The sequence below is a fragment of the Trachurus trachurus genome, assembly GCF_905171665.1.
Source record: "Trachurus trachurus genome assembly, chromosome: 23".
In the NCBI taxonomy this organism is placed as follows: domain Eukaryota; kingdom Metazoa; phylum Chordata; class Actinopteri; order Carangiformes; family Carangidae; genus Trachurus; species Trachurus trachurus.
Window position 1 is genome coordinate 18,924,335 of NC_139912.1, and position 21,288 is coordinate 18,945,622.

At 46.7% G+C, this 21,288-nt stretch overlaps 1 protein-coding gene across 1 annotated transcript in view; it reads right to left on the reverse strand.

Moving 5' to 3' along the window:
* Positions 1 to 21,288, reverse strand: part of nav3 (neuron navigator 3) — a gene marked incomplete at its 5' end in the record, with an annotated part of 225,133 nt that overhangs the window by 73,886 nt on the left and 129,959 nt on the right. The window contains 3 exons of the mRNA XM_083999642.1: positions 2,384 to 2,492; positions 14,316 to 14,431; positions 19,119 to 20,226. Coding sequence (XP_083855768.1) covers positions 2,384 to 2,492; positions 14,316 to 14,431; positions 19,119 to 20,226 — 1,333 coding nt within the window. The remainder of the gene's footprint in view (positions 1 to 2,383; positions 2,493 to 14,315; positions 14,432 to 19,118; positions 20,227 to 21,288) is intronic.

The following is a 21,288-nucleotide window of genomic DNA, read 5'->3' on the forward strand; positions in this document are numbered from 1 at the left end:
GGGCTTTTGTCACGGACAGAATTGGCATCGATGCTCCGAAGCGATCGCCACGTTGGGAACAGAGAGCGACGCAGACACGCGCTCAGGAGCAGCTCACCTATCTGTTCTCCATTAAGCGTAATGGTTGGGAACGGTGCAGAGGCCCGTGCGCTATTCCAACCGGGGCCGCCGCCATCTGACACCACTGATCACACACACACAGATGCTTATGTGGAGGTACGATGCATTTTACACATATTTCATTCTCCTGCGTTCAGAAAATTGCATCCTCAGACCAATAAAACACCTCCAACCTCCTCCGACCCTGTGGGCCGCGTCGGATTAAATGTGGTGGTAAGACAATAGCGGGGTATTGATTGGGCCTCGCTCAGACTCCTCTGAGGGAAAAAAAAAAAAAAATGAAAGAGGAAGAAATAGAAAACAAACACACACTCGCAGACTGCCATCTGTCATGGCTGTCGGCAGCCTGGCCACCATCTTCCTCCACAAAAACACACAAAATAATAGGAGAGAGAGGAGCAGGAGAGGATTGGCCCGGGGAGCTGACATATAAACCAATGGTTATCATTTCCTCTTCGCCCGAGTCTACTGCTCCTCCGTCTGATGTTGGATGGTGCGCGTCGCCCATGGCTCACAGATGGGACAGTCCTTTAAGGTGCCGGTTGTCCATCAGCTCCTGAATGTCATCACATGTGCGCCAGCTGGTGAGCGAGGTGACGCCTGCTTTTAATTAAATCCAGGAAAACGCGGAGGAGAGGGGCGGCGCGGCGATGGAGGGAACATCATTAATACTTGCAGACGTATCTCCCCGTTGGATCAGGGAGATAAACTGTGTGTGGGGCGAGCGAGAGATTTTCAAAATCGGAACCGCTTTCGGTTGCCAAGGACAGCAGACGCACGAGGAGACTGTCTTGGACAATTGGTGCTGACTGTGATCACAAAGGAAGCTTTCTTTCTTTTTTTTTGTTATGTTATTTTCAGTGGTTCAGTCGTGACATGTGTGGGTCTTCTGTCTTTTGTTGTGGCTACGACACGTTTCTGAAATTGCACATTAGCCACACATTACATTACGTCAGTGCAGAGACAGCCTGTGAGAGCAGGAGCAGGCTATAGACTCTGGTTGTTGGAAGTTAAACACATTCTCCCCTCCATTGCTACATTTTCTTTACCAAGTCTTTATCTGGTTTTGTTTGGCCCTGTTGATGGATGGGATGTTTACTAAGTCTCAGGGCAGGGCAGAGTGTTTTCAGGTTGTCTGGACACACTGTCTCTGGAACATCATGAGTGGGCTTCTTCAGATTTGAAAAAAAAAACATCTACCAGGTTTGGTCTTGTGAATGCAATATACCTGTTTCACCAAATTTGAAGAAACTCCATCCAGATATTACACTCAGCTTGACACAAAGGATGAACTGACTTGGTTGTGGTGGCAACAAGTCAAACGGTGACCTCAGAAATTATGACTTTGGCCTTTTTTTGGGACTACAATATCTCAAGAACTCAATTAAATCCCTTCAGATGTGACACAAATGATAAAAGGACTAGCACTTACTGTATATAGCGCTTTTCTAGTCACTTGGACCACTCAAAGTGCTGTACACTGTATTGTCACATTCACCCTTTCACACACACATTCATACAGCTCTGTGCGCAGACAGACAAATTATTATTTGAAGTACAAATACAAGTTGTGTCTTTAATTGACTTTGGTTTACTGAGTGTTTCTCATCTGCTCTCATTGAACATGTGTAATCCAACCTTCTCTGACAGAGCTAAGTTAACAATAGATGTTGTTTATAGATATACGTAGGTAAACTCAGTGTGAGGGTAATGTATTTCTGTACTTTGATGTTAACATCGTCACATCGCCCCCTTCATAAAAAAAAACACCATTGGTTAATTTTTTAGAGGAGTTATAGTTATGTTTAGACCAAGCACACTTTATTACTGATCTAAAGTCAGTGTAAATAATAAGTAAACTATGTCAGGAGCAGATGGAAACAGCAGGACATCATACAAAAGATCCTGACTGACTGTTGTCTGACGGAATAATTGACTTTGTTTGGGTTAAATTTCAAAACTAGTTTTAGAATATACACATATTTTTGTAACTAGAGGCACTTGAGTCTTGACTCTGTACATAACGTAGAACTGTGAAAGCAGATTACAACAGTCTGGCTGGAGGAACAAGGATGCTGTGGTACTATGTAGGAGTGAACTGTATACACCACTCAGTGTTCATGTGCTGCAGCTCTGGCCTTGACAGTGTAGTGAGGTTAGAACTGGAGGGTCGGTGGATTGAATCCAGGGCTGAGAGTGTGTGAGAGGAATATATGAATGGGAAGCAACCGTTCTGTCATGACAGAACCATCTGTGTTCTCACCTGTGGCTGATCTGTGTCCCCCGCAGACTGGACATGGTGTCTTCCAGGTTCTGCCGCAGGTCCGCGATGTTCTTCACCGTCCTCATGCGTCTCGTCTCAGGGTCCTCTCCTGTGGACACACATTTCATACGATTTACTGACATGTTTGAGCGACACACACACACACACCGAGCATCCCAAACAAGAAGCAGTGAGTACATCTGACATACAGTATTTCACTTGGGCGTCACTGAGCGTCTGAGGAGGGGGGAACAGAATGATGAGCGATCACGACGACAGCCCACATGGGTGCACGTCCCTACATCCCATTCAGACGATTTAGAGGCTGTACGATAAATCAGCTTTGTCAGGCTGCACCACATGCACTTCTTTTACTCTGAAAAGTAGCTACTTTATTTTACACAGTATTGACATTTTTCCTTGGGGCCGGTGCAGAAATGTCGTGCCGTGGCACCGCGCGCTCCGTCAGTCTGCTCAGAGCACGGTCGTTCCTGCAAAAAGCAAACTCTGTCAGAGCTCCTGTGTCTCTCTGTCAGCCACGTCGGAAAGCGCTGCCTCCTCAGCCCCCGACGCCGTCTGCCCTGCCCCCTGCAGCTGCCGCCGGAGCACCTCATATGTTTTATGTTCTTCTCAGAGGCGCTGGTTTTACTGAGGCATTAGGCTGGCTGTGAAGGAGCGCTGCTAATAGGCGCGGGGCTGGGCAGCATTTCAGGACCGTGAGCTGTGGGCACACACACACCAAAAAGTATCTGCTTGTCTGCTCCAATTAAGCCTCTCTGTTAGCTCGTCAAGCTAGCCCATATCTGCGGGCGGAAACCGCAGAATGGGTAATTAACAAGTGGCATGAGACATCGAATGGATGCCAGTCACGCTGATTTCCAGTGTGAAGGAGCTTTCAGAATAAAACTGTCTCTGTGTGGAGGTGGATGAGCCGGCAGACCCTGCACAATGCACCGTGGGGATGAGATGAGCGTGAGAAGCCGGGCTCTGTCACTCCAGCACAGATTACAGTGACTGGGGCAAATGGAGAATGGGGAGCAGTAGTAGGTTGAAGACCCCCCAGTGATTCAACTGAAGGGAAGAGAGAAATGGTTCAGGTGTTCCTGTGCAGGAATAAGAAGCAGGTCAGTGTGGAGTTAAAGTTTCCCTGGATAACTAAGGAAGTAAAAGTAGGAGGACACTTGTAACTCAATTAGTTTCTTAAAGGGGGCATATATGGAAATATCACTTTTTGAAGGCTCTTTAACATATATTTGGATGTTTGGCTAGCCTTATGGCCCCCAAAATGTGAGCTGTTCCCTCAGTTGTCTGGCAATGATGTAACTAGTTTTCCAGTTTGGATAACCCCACCCCTACCTGGTACCAGTAGAAGGGGTGGGACAAGCAGTGGTTCATTTGCATTTAAAGGGACATGCACTGAAACCAGCCGTTCTGAACAGGGCTGTTTTGAGAGGATGAAATGAGCTGTGATGTTTGATCCTTGGGGTATTTTGACCAAAGCATGTCACAGACATGTCTTTAAGACACCTGGGAACTATTTTAATTTGTGGAAAGGGGGCATGATATGTCTCCTTTAAAAAATGTATCTTAGTACCTTTTAATGCAATAAATGTAAGGAATTATTCTAAGATCTTTTGTAGGAACTACTGTAGGGCATTTTAAAATGTTTTATTGTATTTTGTATCATGTAGCTGACTCTTTTGGCTGACCATACAGGATAGTGTACACCTTTCTCAAATGCATTGCACTTGACTCGGCCTATTTGTGTCATTTTATGTTATCAGGTTTTAACTTGTATTTTAGTTTGTGGTCTGTGTATTACATGTTGGGACTGCAGATGGAATAGCTGTGAGCTAAATCTGGTGCAACCATCTCCTCATTTCCTGTAAACGATTAATGTCATTGCACACTGTCCCTTTAATAAACTAAATTAACTAGAAGTCAGTCTCGGCGCTGACCTTCGGCCAGTTCTAGCAAACATGCACCGGACACTTCATTGGAACAGAACACCACCAACCAGCCCCACCAAAATGATCTGATTTGAATCAACTACCATGACACTGCAGGATGTAGCTGATCTTGCACACTGACGCCCATCTCCCTCTGTTCATACATGCTGTGTACACATTGTTAGAGTCACTGGGTTTACAGGGTACGATAAATGTGCAGAAAACCACCTTAGCGACACTGACACTGAAAGGGGAATCCCTCCCCACTGGCTGTACTGGACCAGGTCTTTTACCTGTTTATAATTAACTGTGGTTTGTGCTTGAAAATGTTTTACACGCTGTGATTTTTATGGCTAACACAGCTGTCATGGCCGCGTTGCTCCTGGAGAGACATCTTGTTAAATATGGGTTAAATCAATGAGTCAGAGAGCACGGGGAGAACTCAGCCTTATTATCATTCTCTACAACTGCCTCAGTGAAAAAGCTCTGGGACCCTCGGCCCTTAGATAAGCTGTAAAAAAAAAAAAAGAAAAAAAAAAGCATCATGTGGAAGCAGAAACAGTCAGAGAATAGATTGAATTCTTTAGTTTTCCCTCTGCCATCAATTACAAGGTTCAGCAGAGTTAACAATGTCACCTGAACAATACAGTATTGGTGTTTGGAAAACCTTTTTTCAAAATGAAGTCAAGACTCGACCTCAATTATACTGTACTGCCCTGGGTGGTGACCCGGCGGGGGTAAAGAGCGTCCTGGTATAATTGAGGTCAGGTTTGGTCTTTGCAGAGCAAGCAGACTGCAGGTTCCACATGTTCTTAGCTTATGACCCCAGATCAGATGTCCACTTTCTGGGCATTAATTAGAAATCGATGAGGTTAGGAGAAGGCAGATGTGCTGTCGTGGTGACAGAGGCTTCTGTGGCCCGCATTGGAGCTCATGTGAAACAATCATGAGGGATGGAAACTCCTTTGAAGCTGCGAGTGATGCGTTATAGTCAGTGTTCTTGCAGCGCTATATGAAAGGAGAAACCCAGCTCATGAATTTAATGAGAGTTGGATCTCTGGTATCACACACTCAAAAGCATCGCTGTTATTGTAGTTCCTCTGCTTCTGTTCTTCCACTTCTTCCTCTCCTGATGTCTCCTCTCCTCCTCTCACCGGGGCCCCTTCCAGAAAGATCCAATTACAGTCCCATTATAAAGCGACATGAGGAGATTTGGCCCCAGAGTGTGATGAAGCAGTCTGAGGCGGGTCACTTCATTTATGTGTGAGCCGTTCACTGCAGTGCAGAGGTGTCAGCTGCACTGTAGAATAGTAGACACAACACATAACTGCAGCCCATAAGCAAATCAGCACACTGCACACACACACATGCATGCGCATTGGAGAGTTCTGTGTATTAAAAAGGCAGCGGCCGTACAAATGGCTAAAATTATAACATAATATTCTAATTCCTGGCCGTGTATACACATGTCGTGTTTCTGCTTCGCTCTCCAACACCACAGAGGTGAAGAGTCAAAGCGTTCATTCACATTCAAGATGCAGTCCAGCTTTTGGCCCAGTCATGCTGTGAAGCAGCCAAACTGAAAGCAGGCCAGTGGGGGGAGGTGGGGTTTGAAAAGGGCAACGGAGAACGGAAGGTACTGACACACACACACACACACACACACACACACAAACATATTGGTCTTTCATTAGTTGTGAGGACACTCCTAGTTCATGGACCACATCCCCTGGAGGCTGCATTTGAAGACTGGTTGCATCACAGTGGTGCAGACGGACAGTTCCATTTAAACAGGTTAAGACTGTTAGGATCAAATGTGTCCTTCTGTTCCTGAGCGACAAGGACTGCAACAGGTGGATCCAAAGCTCAACATATCTGAAGACTCATTGCATACTGATAATGGAAAATAACAGCAAATAACACCAACAGGTACATTAAAAAATGTTTTTCCATAAAAAGTTAGTTGTTGGTTGTCATAGCAACAGGTGTAGCAGTGATGGTGGACACAGCGTCTTCAGTCTACAACAGTGTGGAGGGGCCACACCTTTGTAGCACGTCTCTTCTGCAGGAGGACGTCCCTGAACTAACTGGGGCTCAACCTTTGACTCAGTGCGTTCTCCAGTCCTTCAGCAACCACAACCAAGACCCTGTTCAGATGCATCAACATACATCTTGAGTGATCTCAGCACAAGTGGTCCGCCTTTAAGTTGAAACACACCCAGGACACATTGAGGACACATTTGAGATCTGCTCACTCAGAGCAGACTCAGAGTTGGTCTGGATCACATGTGGCCGCATTCTTTTAGCAGTGAGAATGTGAACATGTCCTGGTCACATTAAAGGACCAACTGCAGTGACGTCCTCTCACACAGTCTGATTAGACTGTTTCATTACAGACCCAAAATACTTAAAGGGTATAGCTACAACTTTTTCATCAAAATGATTAATTTTTCAAAAATAATACATCCACAGAACGTCTAGCGGGGTGCAGAATAAAAGTATTAATTTTACAGATTCTTTTCAATAGTATATAAATAATTGTTTTATAAATTTTGAAGGGTCCAAAATATATAAATATTTACATCTGGTTACGTTGGCAACGTCGGCATGAAATGATCTCTGTGCCAACAGCATTAGTACGTTGATTTCACGTGAGGCGGAGCTCAGAGGGGGCCAGATCCTGATAGCTCTGTGGAGAAATGGCATTGTGCTAATGCTAATGCTAACTAACAGTCAGTCGGTACTGTAATGTTTCCAGTCAAAAATATGGTTAGTGTTAGCTTAGCTACTAGCCACTCCCTATAGGCGTACCCGGCAACCAGTAGAATTGAAGGTTGGAGCGAGTGCGGGCAAGTGTGAGTGTGACACCTACTGGCCGGGAGGAATTAAACTTATAGCTAACACCTTTAACTACTTCAAATAGGTACTGTAGAACGCACAAATAAAACACTTTGACAACGGACCGACCTGTCATCTGTGTTGGCTAAAAGTAACACATAGGCTACCTGTTTATGTGCATAAAAAGCCAGGAAGTGAGATCAAACCACAAGTGATTTTAAAGCAGGTGTGGACAGACACTTAGAGCTGACCACTGTCATCAGCTCACTGAGACACATGTTAATATGAGGTCTGGACAGGGACTGACGGTTTGACTCTGACGCCAAGTCTTAACACTCAACCCTTTGAAGTTGTGAGTGTGTCCACAAAGGTCCTCACAAACCTCACCTGTCCTCATGATCAACTAAAATGTGTTCACACAACCATTAAAAGACATGAACACACACATAAACACATAGGCTACACATCAAATGTGTGTGTGTGTAGAACAATGCCGCTTGACTGCAGCATTGACTGCAGTTTGGGGCTGACATACTTCTACACACAACCGAGCACAAACTCAAACACACACACACACACACACACACACAGTGTACCAGTGGGTGCTTTGGTGCCAGCTCACTCTCTCTCCCCCCTCTCTTTCAATAATGCATGTTAGCTGGTACTGATGCTCCCCGTGCTCCAGCTGAATACTATTAGGGTGCCATCCCACTCATCTAATTCTAATACACATAAACGCGCACAAATGTATGCCAACCCAAATATGCACACAGAGAAAAAACAACACCACTACACGGAGTAGAACACGGTATACTAGCTGTAGCCTTGTAGCATTTTGTCGCAGATCAGCCTTAATGAAGCTCTGGCTGTCAATCACTGTGGCAGCTCTCCACACGCACACTAACACACACTCACAGAGAGATGTGTCTATATAGAGTTGAGTTTTACAGCTGCTGCTGACTGTGTTTCCTAAAGCACAGAGAGCTTGTTAATATGAGTGACAATTACTTGTGGTGGCTAAAAGCATAAACCAGAGCAGAGAGAGGGTGGAGGAGTTGTGGATGGAGATGGTTTCTTGACTCTCTGGACTCTCCAACACCCACATGAAGGTGTACAGCCTGAGATCAGGTGACTAACTTGGCCAGTGAAGAATATTCCACCTCTGGTTGGTTTTTCTGGTGCTTGATATGATAAAATGTGGTCCACAGTTTAGAGCTTTCTGATCCTGCCTCCTGATCTTTCAGTCTTACCAGTGGTTTGCATCTTGTGGTGAATCCCCTTCTCTTGATCACAGACAATGAGACATGTGTCCACACCATGAAGAATGTTCTCCTGCTTTTTAAGAAAGTCACTGACAATTATCTCTGATATCTCTCTGGTTGAGTTCTTGCACCATGGCTGCTTCTTGACTCATGCCTCCTCATATTGACAGACACCCCCACCTCAACAGTGAAATAACACACAAATGCCCCAGACACATCCAATTACCCCTGGGCCATTGCAATTTGGGCACTATGTGTCAAAAGGAACATGTTCTATATAGTTATTTCTATATTGACACAAACCTGTATTTAATAAGGCACTGATCCCCAATGCAAACACTTGTTTCAGACTGTTTGCTCACTGATGGAATGAAAATCACCTGTTTGCACACACACATGGCACGGGATAAGCTTGCACACACAATCAAGGGTTTAATAATAAGATATTGATCACGTTGGCCGTGTGATTCAGTGGCTGTGAGGGCGGCGCCGGTAAGAAAAGCTGTTTTCTTTTTTTTGAGTTGTTTTGGGTGGAGGGGGTGTTGATTTTCCATCATCTACATCTCAAGGTTTTTTTTCTGTTTTGTGCTGCATCATGCCTCGGAGGAAATCAGCGATCATCTGCTCATTGCCTTAGCTCACCCCGCTGCGCTGTGCATTTTCACTTTGCTTTATCTGTGGAGTCACAGTAATCGTCTCTGCTGTCACAACTATGCAAAAAACGGTCTTATCAACTAAACGCCCCCCCCCCACACCCCACCCCACCCCACGTTTCCTCTCCTCTGACATCAAAGCCAGGTTTGTGCACGGATGCTGCACAAAACGCATCGTACACTGGGAGATTTTACATCAAGCTACGCGTTATTAAAGCCACTGTCGAGGTTCGGCGCCGTACCTGTGCTGTGCGTTGGTTATTCACGGCGTATAGCTCGGCGCCGCACGGAGCAGAGCGCCTCATTAACACACTGAGAGAGGCAGCGCTCCCAGTGACAAACATGATGTATGTGTGTGTGTGTGAGATATCTGTGTGTGTGAGTTCAAAAACTGCCTGCGAGTGCGAGGATGGATTTACAGCATTCGTGGGTGAGGCGTGCATGTGTGTGTGTGTGTGTGTGTGTTCACGCAGCCCTGCCCAGGTCTTGCAGTTTTCTTAAACAGGCTGTTAAAATGCTAATAGTGTGCTGTGAGAACCAGGCTTCCCCATCATGAGGATTAAGAAAAGAACCAGCTTATTGAAGACGTGACGTTCTCCTATTCTGCTTCACTTTGCTTATTCCAACTAAAACTTAGTCATTTAACATGAACACGAAGTTCTTTCACTTCCTGTGCAATGTTTCCACTTCATGCTGCTGCCACACATCCTTAATGTCATCACTGTGAATCACATCCCACATTCATGATCATTTTCCCCGGAGGTGGCGGAGACTGAATGGACTTACGTGGGCGAGGTTGCGTGTGCAGCACCTGCTCCAGGTCGCCCAGCATGGTGAGGATCACCTCCTTATCCAGCTGAGCCGTGCCCTCCCGAGGACCTCCCCCCGACACCTCCTCCTCCGCCCAGTACCCGCCGTCGTTCTCCCTGTCTCCCTTCTTCTTGGCGCCGCCGCCCCTCCCCGCCGCCGCCGCCGCCGCCGGCTCCTCGTCCGATCGCCCGCTGCTGCCCTCCTCGTCCGTCCCCGCCTCCTCCCTGGACTTCCTCTGAGGCTCGGCCCGCGGGTGGCCGCCGTACGACGCCCGCTGCGGCCGCCCGCCGCCCCCCGCCGCCGTGCTCCTCCAGGGGACCGGGATGAGGGAGTGTTCCGACTGAGAGAGCACCTTGGTGAGGGAGAGCGACAGGGATCGGGCTCTGGTGCCCCGGACGCCTCCGCCCCGGGTGACGGCTTCCTTCCTGGGGCTTCCCTGGAGGCTGCCCCCCGGCCGCTGCACCGAGGACGAGAAGGACGAAGAGTTCTGAGGTTGGGAGAGACGAGACTGAGGTTCGCCGAGCTCGAAGGAGTAGACTGGCTGCTCGCCGTCGCTGAGCAGGGTCAGGTTGGTCAGCGAGCGCTGCTTGATCCGCAGGTTGAGGTTGTCGGGGAGAGGCTGGGGAGGCCGCCGGGCCGGGCTGCCTCCCTGATACACCGAGAACTCTGCTCCTCTCTTCATCTCCGCTCGCTCCGCTCCCCTCCCTGTTTTTTTCTCAGCTTACCTCTTTACCTCACCAACTGAAACTATGCGCTCAAGTGGATCTACCTGTGCCCGGCTCTCCGTTCCACATCTTGGCCGCGCTGTCGCTGGAGGGACGGGGAAAGCGGAGGACGGAGGAGGCGCGGAGATGTGTCCCCGCGTCCCACGCCTCCTGACTGAGGTCCGGGCTTCGGAGGGCTGGAGGGAGAGCGAGTGCAGGGTGAAGAGCAGAGAGAAACCCTCCCTCTCAGGCATGAAGGTAGAATCCAGATCCATCCTCGAGGCAGCCCATACTCATGGTCACACCGAGCCACGCGCCGACACTCATCCGCTCCACTCCTTCTCCACTTGTCATGCTGTCTCTCCGTCTTCTCGTGCTCCTCTCTGTAGCTTCACCACAGTCAGGGGCGTGGATGAACGAGCCGCTCCATCTCCCGTTTCCCCTCACCGGCGCTCTCTCCTTCTCTTCTCTGCGCTCACTCTCTCTTATTAAACGACAGTCTCTTTTCATTCACTCTTATCTCTCTCTCTCCCTCCACCTTCTGTCTCTTCTTTAATTACCACCTCTGCTGCCACATTCCTCCTGCCTCCCCTCTGACTCGCTGATGGTCCCTCTCTCCTCGCAGCGGAAAAATGAACGGGTGGTGAAGCCGGCAAGCGGGCTCACACAGCTCTCCGTCTGCCTGTTCACTCCAGCATGCAGCCTGCAGTGCTCTCTCTCTCTCTCTCCCTCTCTCTCTCTCAACCCTCCTTCTCTGTGTTTATCACCCTCTCTTTCTCTTAATCCCTTTCATTCTCTTACTTTCTGTGCAGCTCTCTGCTCTTCTGAGCCCTTATCTTTCCTCCCTCACACTATCCTTCTCCCTCTCTCCCTCTCCCTCACAGTGTGACAGTGAGTTGTTTGGACAGTACCTGTGAGCTCGCCGCCCCGGCTGCACCGCGCCGGCCGCCTCACTTAATTAAATGCTATCTTGAGGAGTGAAAACAGCGAGCCCCGCAGCTTATCGTGGATCAACAATGAGACCGTGGTCGACGTATTCCCATCAATCAGTGCGGGCGTTATTAGCTCCGTCACTGTTAGTCACAGCTGTCCTCCGGACGTTTTTTTAAAATCCTGGATAAGATACTGGAAGTGGTTGCCTCAGAAACCACAATTAAGGTGATCCTAATCTTGTGATCACATTGTGAATGACTTATAAGGAATTTGCAACTGTCTAATCAAGATTTCGACTCTCGATGAGTGATTCAGAACAGGTGCAGTTCAGAGTTACTTATAAATAATGTCTACCACGCTTAACTGATTATGAAATTGAAATTGATCCCAAGAGCTTTGTCACACAAAATGCATCATTATTATTATCCCAATTATTAATCTATGACCTAATTCACTTTTTTCCAATAAATTCCATTAACTGTTGGTGCGTGAACATTTATAACACAAACAGCAGTCCACTGACAAATCAGAACAGTGATGCTGACAAAGATGCTCAGCTAAGTATAAATAGCTGTTAATGATGTAGCTGGTGTTTCACTAAAGATCCTACTCACTGTATAATCCAGCTTCACATCCAACTCTCATCAGTGATCCTACACACATTTAAACCTTTGCTCCTCCAGATTTACAAACATTTAACTTTTAGCTACAGGCTAACCAAGCTGGCAAACAACTGAACCGAATGTGTGAACCCATTATAAAACATGTCTATAAACTTATGTGACCGATGTTGTTCTGGCCTGCCCTGAGTGGTTTTGAACCCGGGTCTCTTGCACTGCGGACGACGATGCTAACCGTTTCGCCAAGAGGTCAATGACCACTTGGCAAGTGGGTTAGCACGTCTTTTATGGGCAATTGAGTTTAACTTCAGTACCGCTAACCGCCACATGCTGTCACTTCTCCTCACTGGTACCTCGTGACTCTGACTATACCTGCGGACCTCCGTTACACTTATAATAAAAACCACAACAGTTATCAGCCAACAGCAACTCAAGTACATTGAAAGGATAATGTAACTGACATTCTTCAGAGCTTCAGCCACTGCAACATGTGATGTGACTTCAGGTGCATTCACAGCATGACTAAATATATCAAAATACTGTATTTCATTATTCTTAACATCATTTTGTGAGATTGAGTAAATCACATTTAACTTTTCCATGTGTTAACATATAGAAAGACTAAATAAAGACGATTACTTCACATCCATCCACACACTATGCTCAACTTAAGCCTAAATCAACATGTGCATGAAGGTTTTGCTGGTTCAGTTCATATATGTAAAGTGAGCAGCCCAGTCATGTGGTATCTGTGGCGCTCATACGCACGGATTTCCTCGTTTCTACCCCTCTCTGGTGAAAGAGCTGGAAAAAACCTGAGGATGTGAAATGACCATGAAACGTGTAACAACAAAAAAGCAAGTGTTTGAGATGGACCCCAAACAAAGGGAATGGTCCGCAGTGTAGTCTAATTTTGTCCGTCAAATGACGGGCTCTGGAAAAGCCACGGCCAGAGCAAAATGTCTGGAATGCCGCTGATGACCTGACATCCCCTAAACCTGTAATCACGCACTGTTGTTTGTGAGCACTGGGTCTTTGAGGCTTTGTGGCTTCACTTTGAACTTGACGTCTCACGCTTCATCGAGCTTGCTGTGTGCTCGCCTGACCTCTATTATTTCTGTTACTGGGAGGAAAGAAAGAGGGAGTTTCCTTCCAAATTAAGATACCCACTGAGATATAAAATCCAAATCATTTCGGAAAAGTTTCAAAGGAGCCGCAGAGACGAGATCACTGCCAGAAGAATTAGTAGGTTAAACAAACAACCGTTTTCTACCACAGGCGTTGAGTGATGAATTTTAAGCAACACAGAGTCAGTCCTCATGTAAAAGAATTTGCACGGAGCTGTGACAGTGAAGTCTTCATCTGCAGCTGGTAAAATCCAACAACAATAGGATTTGTGTGAGCCAGTGGAGTATGTTTTGATGGTGCCTTGCCTGCTTTAACCTCTCATCCTTTAAGTGAGTGGTCTCATGGTCTCGACCGGCCGCTCACATGTCCACTGACTGTAATTAAAGGACAATGAAGACATCTGCAGTCTGTCGTCTTCTCAAACAAACACTGGGTCTAAATTTAAACGGCTCTTTTCAGTTGTGTGGGTGTTGTGACAGTAATACTTGAATGGGATTAAACATGTACTGTATATGAGGTACACAAAAAGGGGATTGGAGCAGATGATGGCTGCCTGCAGACGTGTAAACAAGAGGCGCAGATGCTCCCTGTGTCCAGCTGTCAGCGCTGACCTTTTCCCTCCGCTGAATGAAACCAGCGCATATGGGGGGGGGGGGCAGGGATCCCCCCAGTAAACACAGACAGACTCACATCAGCACGGATACACCTCTCACACCACAGCTGCACAACAGTAGCCTTCAAAATCTCCTATCCTCGGGCACTCTGCAACTCTCCTCCTCTGACGCGGCAGCAGCCCGTTCTGATCCATCGTCTATTACAGCTCACATCTGAAGCAGCGCTGCAGCAGCAGCAGCAGTGAGGTCGGGGTTAAATAAATATAGATGCTGCACAGAAGATGAGGGTTAAATTCTTGCATTACTAATATTCCAAGAGACAAAACGTTAATGCGCAGAGAGGCATGTGCACATTCAGACACCCACATGGAGAAATATCATGGGCGCGGAGCCCCGCAGCGTGTGTGCAGACCTAATGTACCTGATATCTCCTCCAGGCACTGTTTGGCTGTCTTGCTGTAGACCAGCTCTCCCTTGGTGGGGCTGAGGCAGGGGTCGGCCGGGGCCACCATGCTGCAGTCATTTTCTGAGAATGTCCTGAAGGCACAAAGAGAAAAACAATGCACAGCGGTTATAAAGACAGGATGAAATAGCTTACAACAGCCAGGATACACATTCAGCTACTGCATTCACAAGAGCTTTTTATTGACGCTGCATTTGTTCATTGACAGTCAGTGCAGCAAGGTTTATATGTTTGATTTAAACAGATTCTAAATAAATGGCAGAAAACCATAATTATTTTCAGTTTATGAAGAGATTTTATACTCATATTATTAGTGGTTGTGCTGGTGTTAACTCTCTCTTTGTACTGACAATGTTTCATGTTTATTTAGCCCCGCCTCCTGTCCCTACAAGTTGACAGGATTGGTTCCTTAGGTTTGTGACATATGAGACATTGAATTTGTTTTTATGAGACTGTAATTGGTTCTGCAGTGCAGTTTAAGTTGGTGTATTACAAAAACATATCATATGTCCTTTATTATATGAATCTATATCTTATGGATGTGTTAAGAATTCATTCTTTAAATTGTTGCTATAAAGTATAAAACTACTTAAACATTTAATATCACATAAAGACTTTTTATGTTGTGTGGAGTGGATACAATGGTGATAAAAGATCAATAACTAAAAGATGTTTGTGTCTAATGTGTGAAGTATTAAAACTCTGAAAATCCTGAGTCAGTTTTTGGTGTGTGGCAAATATTCAACAGACGGACGCCTCTGAAGAGGAGGGAGGGGTCTCAGATAAGTTGCTGTTGAGTGTGTGTGCAGGGGTCTGTGTGAAACATGTGTCTGTGTGCATCTGTCCCTCTTCCTCAAGCTTAAACTCCATCACGCCGCTCCGTTTGATTATTTGTTTGTTTGTTCATCTGAAGGAACAGGGACAGAGTCCAGTTCACTTCCTGAGATAACACAGCCACACACACACACAGGAAAACATGGAGCCATGCATGGAGAAAAACTCATAGTTAGAGATAAACGCATACAAACACAAAAAGGTACACACGCAGATCAAGAAAAGCATGTAAGCTAATCACAAGGTGCATAGAAATCATGATATACACAGTAAAACTCGTGTACACAAAAACAGACAAATCTGAGCACATTACACATTCTCTCCTCTGTATGAAACAGACACACACACACACACACATTAGGGACCGGTGCCACCACCTGCAGAGCTGTAGATAAAAATTGGCCTCCAATTGCGACAGCAGCATCAGTCTGTGACTTCAGCTCGTGTGAAAAAGCTTTTTTTTTTTTTCTTCCTCTGCTTCACTCACCTCAGAGGTTCACAGAGACAGACAGAGATATTCACAGCCTGTGCTGCATGTCACAATTTAGGCCCAGAGTAAGAAAGCAGATATCTGGGGAAAATTTGACAATTTGACTGCTACAATAACAAATTATTATTTGCTATAAATTGATCGTGCTGCTTTTAGAGGGACAGGCAGCTGTTTGTCATGTCTCTGCTCTGCTGCTGGCTGCATAATGAACTGTGATTCAAGCTGTGGCAATTCTGTGAAACTATTTCTATTAACAGATAATCTAAGGCGGTGGATGCCACAGTGCCACCCCCTCTGTTTGATTGACGGGTGATCTGTGGGACATGCAGTTTGGGGAAATCAATTAACAGAACTCAGGTTACACAGTTTGGTTAGAATATAGTGGAGCAGAGGAGGACACAGAGGGTGTGTTGAGGTGTGTTGTGGGGGCCTGAATCAATCCTGCACTCTAACTGCAGCAAAGTCCTATAAGCACAGTGGTCTGTTCAGCTTGGCAGAGACAACAGCTTAAAGTGGGCGGAAGAGAGAGAAACCAAACAAGAGAAAGATGCCTAATTGGGCTGAAAACAATGATAAATGGCAGCGCAGCAGGAGGTCTTTACGCTTCCTGTCAGCACGCCGACGGCTGTGGGTGAGGCCTGGAGCTAGGGGGGGGGGGGGGTTTCCAGCAAGAGAAGAGGAAGACAAAGATGGAAGCTGCAGAAATACGCTCAAAGGGAAGAATCTAGACACATGCAGAAAAGGGGATAGCTACCTATGTTCCTCTTTTTGAAAAAGGGTCCTATGTTCCCAGTTTTTCCCAAAAAGGGTCCTATGTTCCCCAGTCGCAATACATACTGGGGAACATAGGACACTTTTTAGGGCAATGGGCTATCTCTACTTATGTCTAGCCTCTACCTGGTCTTTTTACTAAACTTAACCAACTCCTTTCTTTGCCTAAACCCAACCAATGGGACAATTCCACTTCTCGCTCCAAGTCAAAACTCAATTTCTCATTCAAAAATAGGCAAAAAGCAAACTGCAAAGTCACAATTCCACTTCCAGGACCAAAAATTGCATGTTCCCCGGGTCCTTTTGGGAAAAACAGGGTCCCATACAAAGTGGGGAACATAGGACCCGGGGAACATAGGGATGATCCCCATTAATAGCTTGCTAACTTAGCTAGCTAGGCTAAGTGATGGACCGCAGGGATCTGGAGGAGGAGAGTGGAGTAGCCCTCGTACCCCTCGTTTTTCTCAGATGTTTGATTGACGGATGACAGATCCTCATTGGCTGATGAATCGTGAGCAATAGACGCATTATTCGCGCGCCTGCGTTATCCAGTGCGAAAAAAAAAAAAATACCCCACTTTCATTTTCACAACTTGTTAGCATCCTGCTAACTTGCCGCCTTCACCTGCTGACTGAGATGATACATAACCAGCAGGATAAAGTTTGAGTAGCACTAGCATGTTTCTGGCTACCTCAGTATGCTAGCCATTAGCTTGCAGTAGGCCTAACAATAGTTTGCAAGATATGAACATAACTTCTATCAGACAGGGTTGCTAACACAGCACTTGTGCTAATCGATTCAGATCCCCCTAAACATTAATATGTTGTTTCTAATAACCATCAATTTGAACCAAATTTAAACTCCACTAAAGTGATTAAAAATAACTGAGATCAGAGACAGGTATGTTTCGGAGCATAGTAGCCTACATCTACATCTTCTAGTCTCTGTTTACATTCTGCTCACTGAGGGGGCTGTCGGTTTTTACAGTCTACTTCTTCATAAGCAGCTATCACTCACTATCTGCCCGGCAATGACACCCGCAACAGTTTTAACTTGCTAGATGTGTGGGATTAAAGTAACGCTAACTCTCACAAGAGGCGCTGCTGAATGTTGCAGAGCTGACTGTGCACAACGGAGGAGGTGGTGGAGAGAGAGAGAGGGAGAGAAGGGGTGAAGGATTAAGCCTTGTTTAATGGGATTCCTAACTCTCTTTCTCTAGCAGCACAAAGGCATCCCAGAGATTTTGGCGGTTCCCTCATTTTTTCCTCTCCTGGATTACCTCTGCTGTCGTTAAGAGAAAATCAGCCCTGCTGGGCAGATTTACCCACGTACTGCACCTCTGATGGCAGTAAACGTCAGGGTGCAGCGTGCAGCAGCTGCATGCATCAAAACAACACCGGTTGAATGAAGAGCAGAGTAAAGGCTTCCTGCACGCTGCTGATGTCTGGATCCTCACATCAAAGATGAAACCCAGACAGTTAAATAATAGGCTTTGGCAGCAGTAGGCAGTGGATGTTAATTTCTTCTGTAATGACTGTGTGAAGAGATGTGGAGGCAAGAGCAGGATGCACAGCGGGGGGGTGCCAGGTGATCACTGGGAGAACTCCAGCATTTCATGGGCTGTGTGAGCGACTGTAATCATGTGTGTCTCACTGTGTGCAGGTACGACTTTGAGAAAAAAGGGTCAGTATTTGAACCTGTTGGAGGCAGTGATGGGAATAACAGCGTTATGAATAGACGGCATTACTAACAGCGCTATGTTTTCCAGTAGCCTAATGAGTAATCAAAAAAGTTACCGTTTCCACCCGTTATAAAGCAGTTACCGTTATGGACAATAAAATGCGCTGTTACTCATACCGTCACAAAATAATACACTCATTAAAGTGTACGTTATATACACTTGTGTTTCAGTCCATCAACTGTCGGAAAAAAGACGTTTTTTGGAACTAACCAACTCACTCAGTATTCCTCTGCACATATAGGCTCTGCAACAGGCGTCGCGGACCCTAACCTCCCGTTTATTTGGAACTGTTGGTTAGTTCCAGATAAACGGGAGGTTAGGGTTATGGTTAGTAATTTGACATATTTGAGCATTTCATATTTGTGACCTTTATAAAGTAGTAACTCAGTTACTTTTTGGAGAAAGTAATGAGTAACTATAAGCAGTGATAAGAATAACGGCATTTAAAATAATGCTGTTACTTGACTCAAGAAATACCATCAGAAAATAATGCACCCGTTTAAGTGTAGGATGTTATATACACCTTTTTTTCCAGTTCATCAACTGGTCGGAAAAAAGCCGTTTCTCTGGAACTAACCAACTCACTCTTCCCTCCCTAACCCCCGTTTATCTAACTACTGCACTAACCAACTCACTCAGTATTCCTCCACACAGGCAGGCTCTGCGATGCGCTGTATCACTCCGCCTTTCAGCTGTTTAGATCAGCGTGTGGAAGAGGCATGATACAGCGCATTGTGGAGACTGTCTGTGTGGAGGAATACTGAGTGAGTAACTAGTAACTATAACTCATTACTTTTTCAAAGTAACATGCCCAACACTGGTAGAGAGGAGGTGTGTGTGGGAGAGATATACACAGATGAGCTCATTTAGTTTGTGTCTTGTGGATGGTAGCGCACAAACACTCACACACACTCACACATCTCACCTGTACATGAAGGGGGCCACTGTGGCAGTGTTGGGATGGTTGTGCTGCTGTTGCTGAGGAAGTTGCACCACTCCGTTCCCTCCCAGCGCTCCTCCTCCTCCTCCTCCTCCTCCTCCCAGCATCCCCGTGGACCCGGACAGGGCCGAGGTGCTGGTGGAGGAGGTCATGCTGCTGCGTTTCCCCTCGGGGCCCGCCATCGAGCGCTGCATGTAGAAGCTGCCGCCCTGCCCTCCTTTAGTCATCTTGCCTCTCTCTCCCTCTCCTCCCCGCATGTTGCCGCTGCTGTTCAGGGCGGCCTGGCTCTGAGTCTGGCTCTGACTCTGTGGCTTTGCTGTTGTGGTTGAAGGAGCCTTCAGTCCCGGCTTGGGTATGCCACTGCCGTCTTTCTTTCCTGATGCCGGCTTCCCTCCCTTGGGGATGAGACTGGCGATTTTGGAGGACTTCTTGTTGGAGTCGGCGTAGGACTCTCGATCTTCTTTGGGTGGGGAGGCGTCCTTCGAAGATTTCCCAGACTTGCTTTTCTCCTCCTTGTCTTTGGACGCGGCCATGGACCGGCCGCTGTTGGCGGAAGCTTTTGAGAACGAGGGGGATGAAGAGGAAGTCTTGCTGAGCGCGGCGAGGGACGAAGCTTGGGTCTTGGTGGGTATTTGCTTGGCCGTAGCGCTGCTACCGCCGCTGCTGCACACCGAGCCCGTGGGCGTCAGTCCGTCCTCGCCGTACTCCGACAGGTCGTCCTCCTCCTGCAGAGACATCTCCGCCACGGACGGCGACGCTCGCGAGGCCGACCTCGGGTTGATCAGGCGGAACTTCTCCAGCATGGACCTCTGGGGTCCGCCGCCCACCGCCGCGCCGCCTACTTTGGATCCGTCGCCGCCGTGTCCCTCCGGGCCCTGGGGCGAGGGCGTGGTGGAGGGCGAGTGCGTGGGGCTGGCCAGCATGGACGAGGTGGCGCTGTGCTTGAGGTTCATGGACTTGCTACGCCAGGTCTTGCCGGCGGTGGGTGAGGGGATGGCAGAGGCCAGCTGCTGCCCGCTGAGGCTGGTGGGGACCGTCCCACCCAGACCGCTCCCGTTCATCCCACCGGGTACCGGGATGCCCCTCACCGCTTCTGGACCAGGACAGAGAGACAGAAAGGACAATTAAGACTGGTGCTGAGTTGTGTGATCTTCTGGATTATTGTGGCTAATCTAAACTACTACATACAGTATCTATAAACAACATGCACTTTGGAAACATTCATCATTCATTAATATGGTTCTCTGAAATTTACAGCAGTTTGCATAGATTCTGTCATTCACTCCTCCAAGATGAATCCTATCAGAATCTGGAACAGTTCCACACAGCAGTGGTTGGTATTAACCCTTTCATTTACAGGCCACCAATTACGTGATAATTACATGATAATGTCAAGAAATAGCCTAGAAATAATTTAGTTTTTCATAAAGGCAAAAGATTACACATGCTTCTCATGGTTTGAATTTTTGGGAAAGGTCAGAATTTTTCTCATATCCCATATTTCTGGGCTATTTCTACGCAATCAATCATTATTTCTTGGCTATACTGTATGTCTTGACATTACTATGAAATTGAAACCGTTATTTCGAGGCTATTTCTAGACATTATGACACAATTAATTGTTATTTCTTGGCTATTTCTTGGCATATTTACATAATTAATGGTCTTCAAGCAAGATAAGAAGTCCAGTTGCCTTTTACTACAACTCCACAAGAATAAGATGACCTGGATGACTGAGAACCTTCACGGACAATTAATGGCCTGTGAATTAAAGGCTTATGCAGTGGTTTTCACTGTAGTGAGTCTAACACAGGAAAGGAAACCAGAAAAATTGGAGCAAACTCTCAGAGTCGTCACAATGAGATGCCTAATAATTTTCACAAGTCACATCTGAATACTCAGCTGACTTCTCTACAATTTTACACACATCACATTCAAGAGCAAAAATGGGAAACTTTCAGAAGACTTCAGTGTTGTGTGAAGTTGAGTGCTTATTCCCAGTTGGCAGAACTTCGACATCGGGTCGGCTTTAAAGAAAATATTTCACTCCTATTGTCACAGTGGTCTCAGAGGAGTGTTCACTCTCTGTGCGCTCCGTGCTCCTGTTCAGGTCCTGCCTCCTCCCTCCTCCCTCCTGAATTACACGTCTATACAG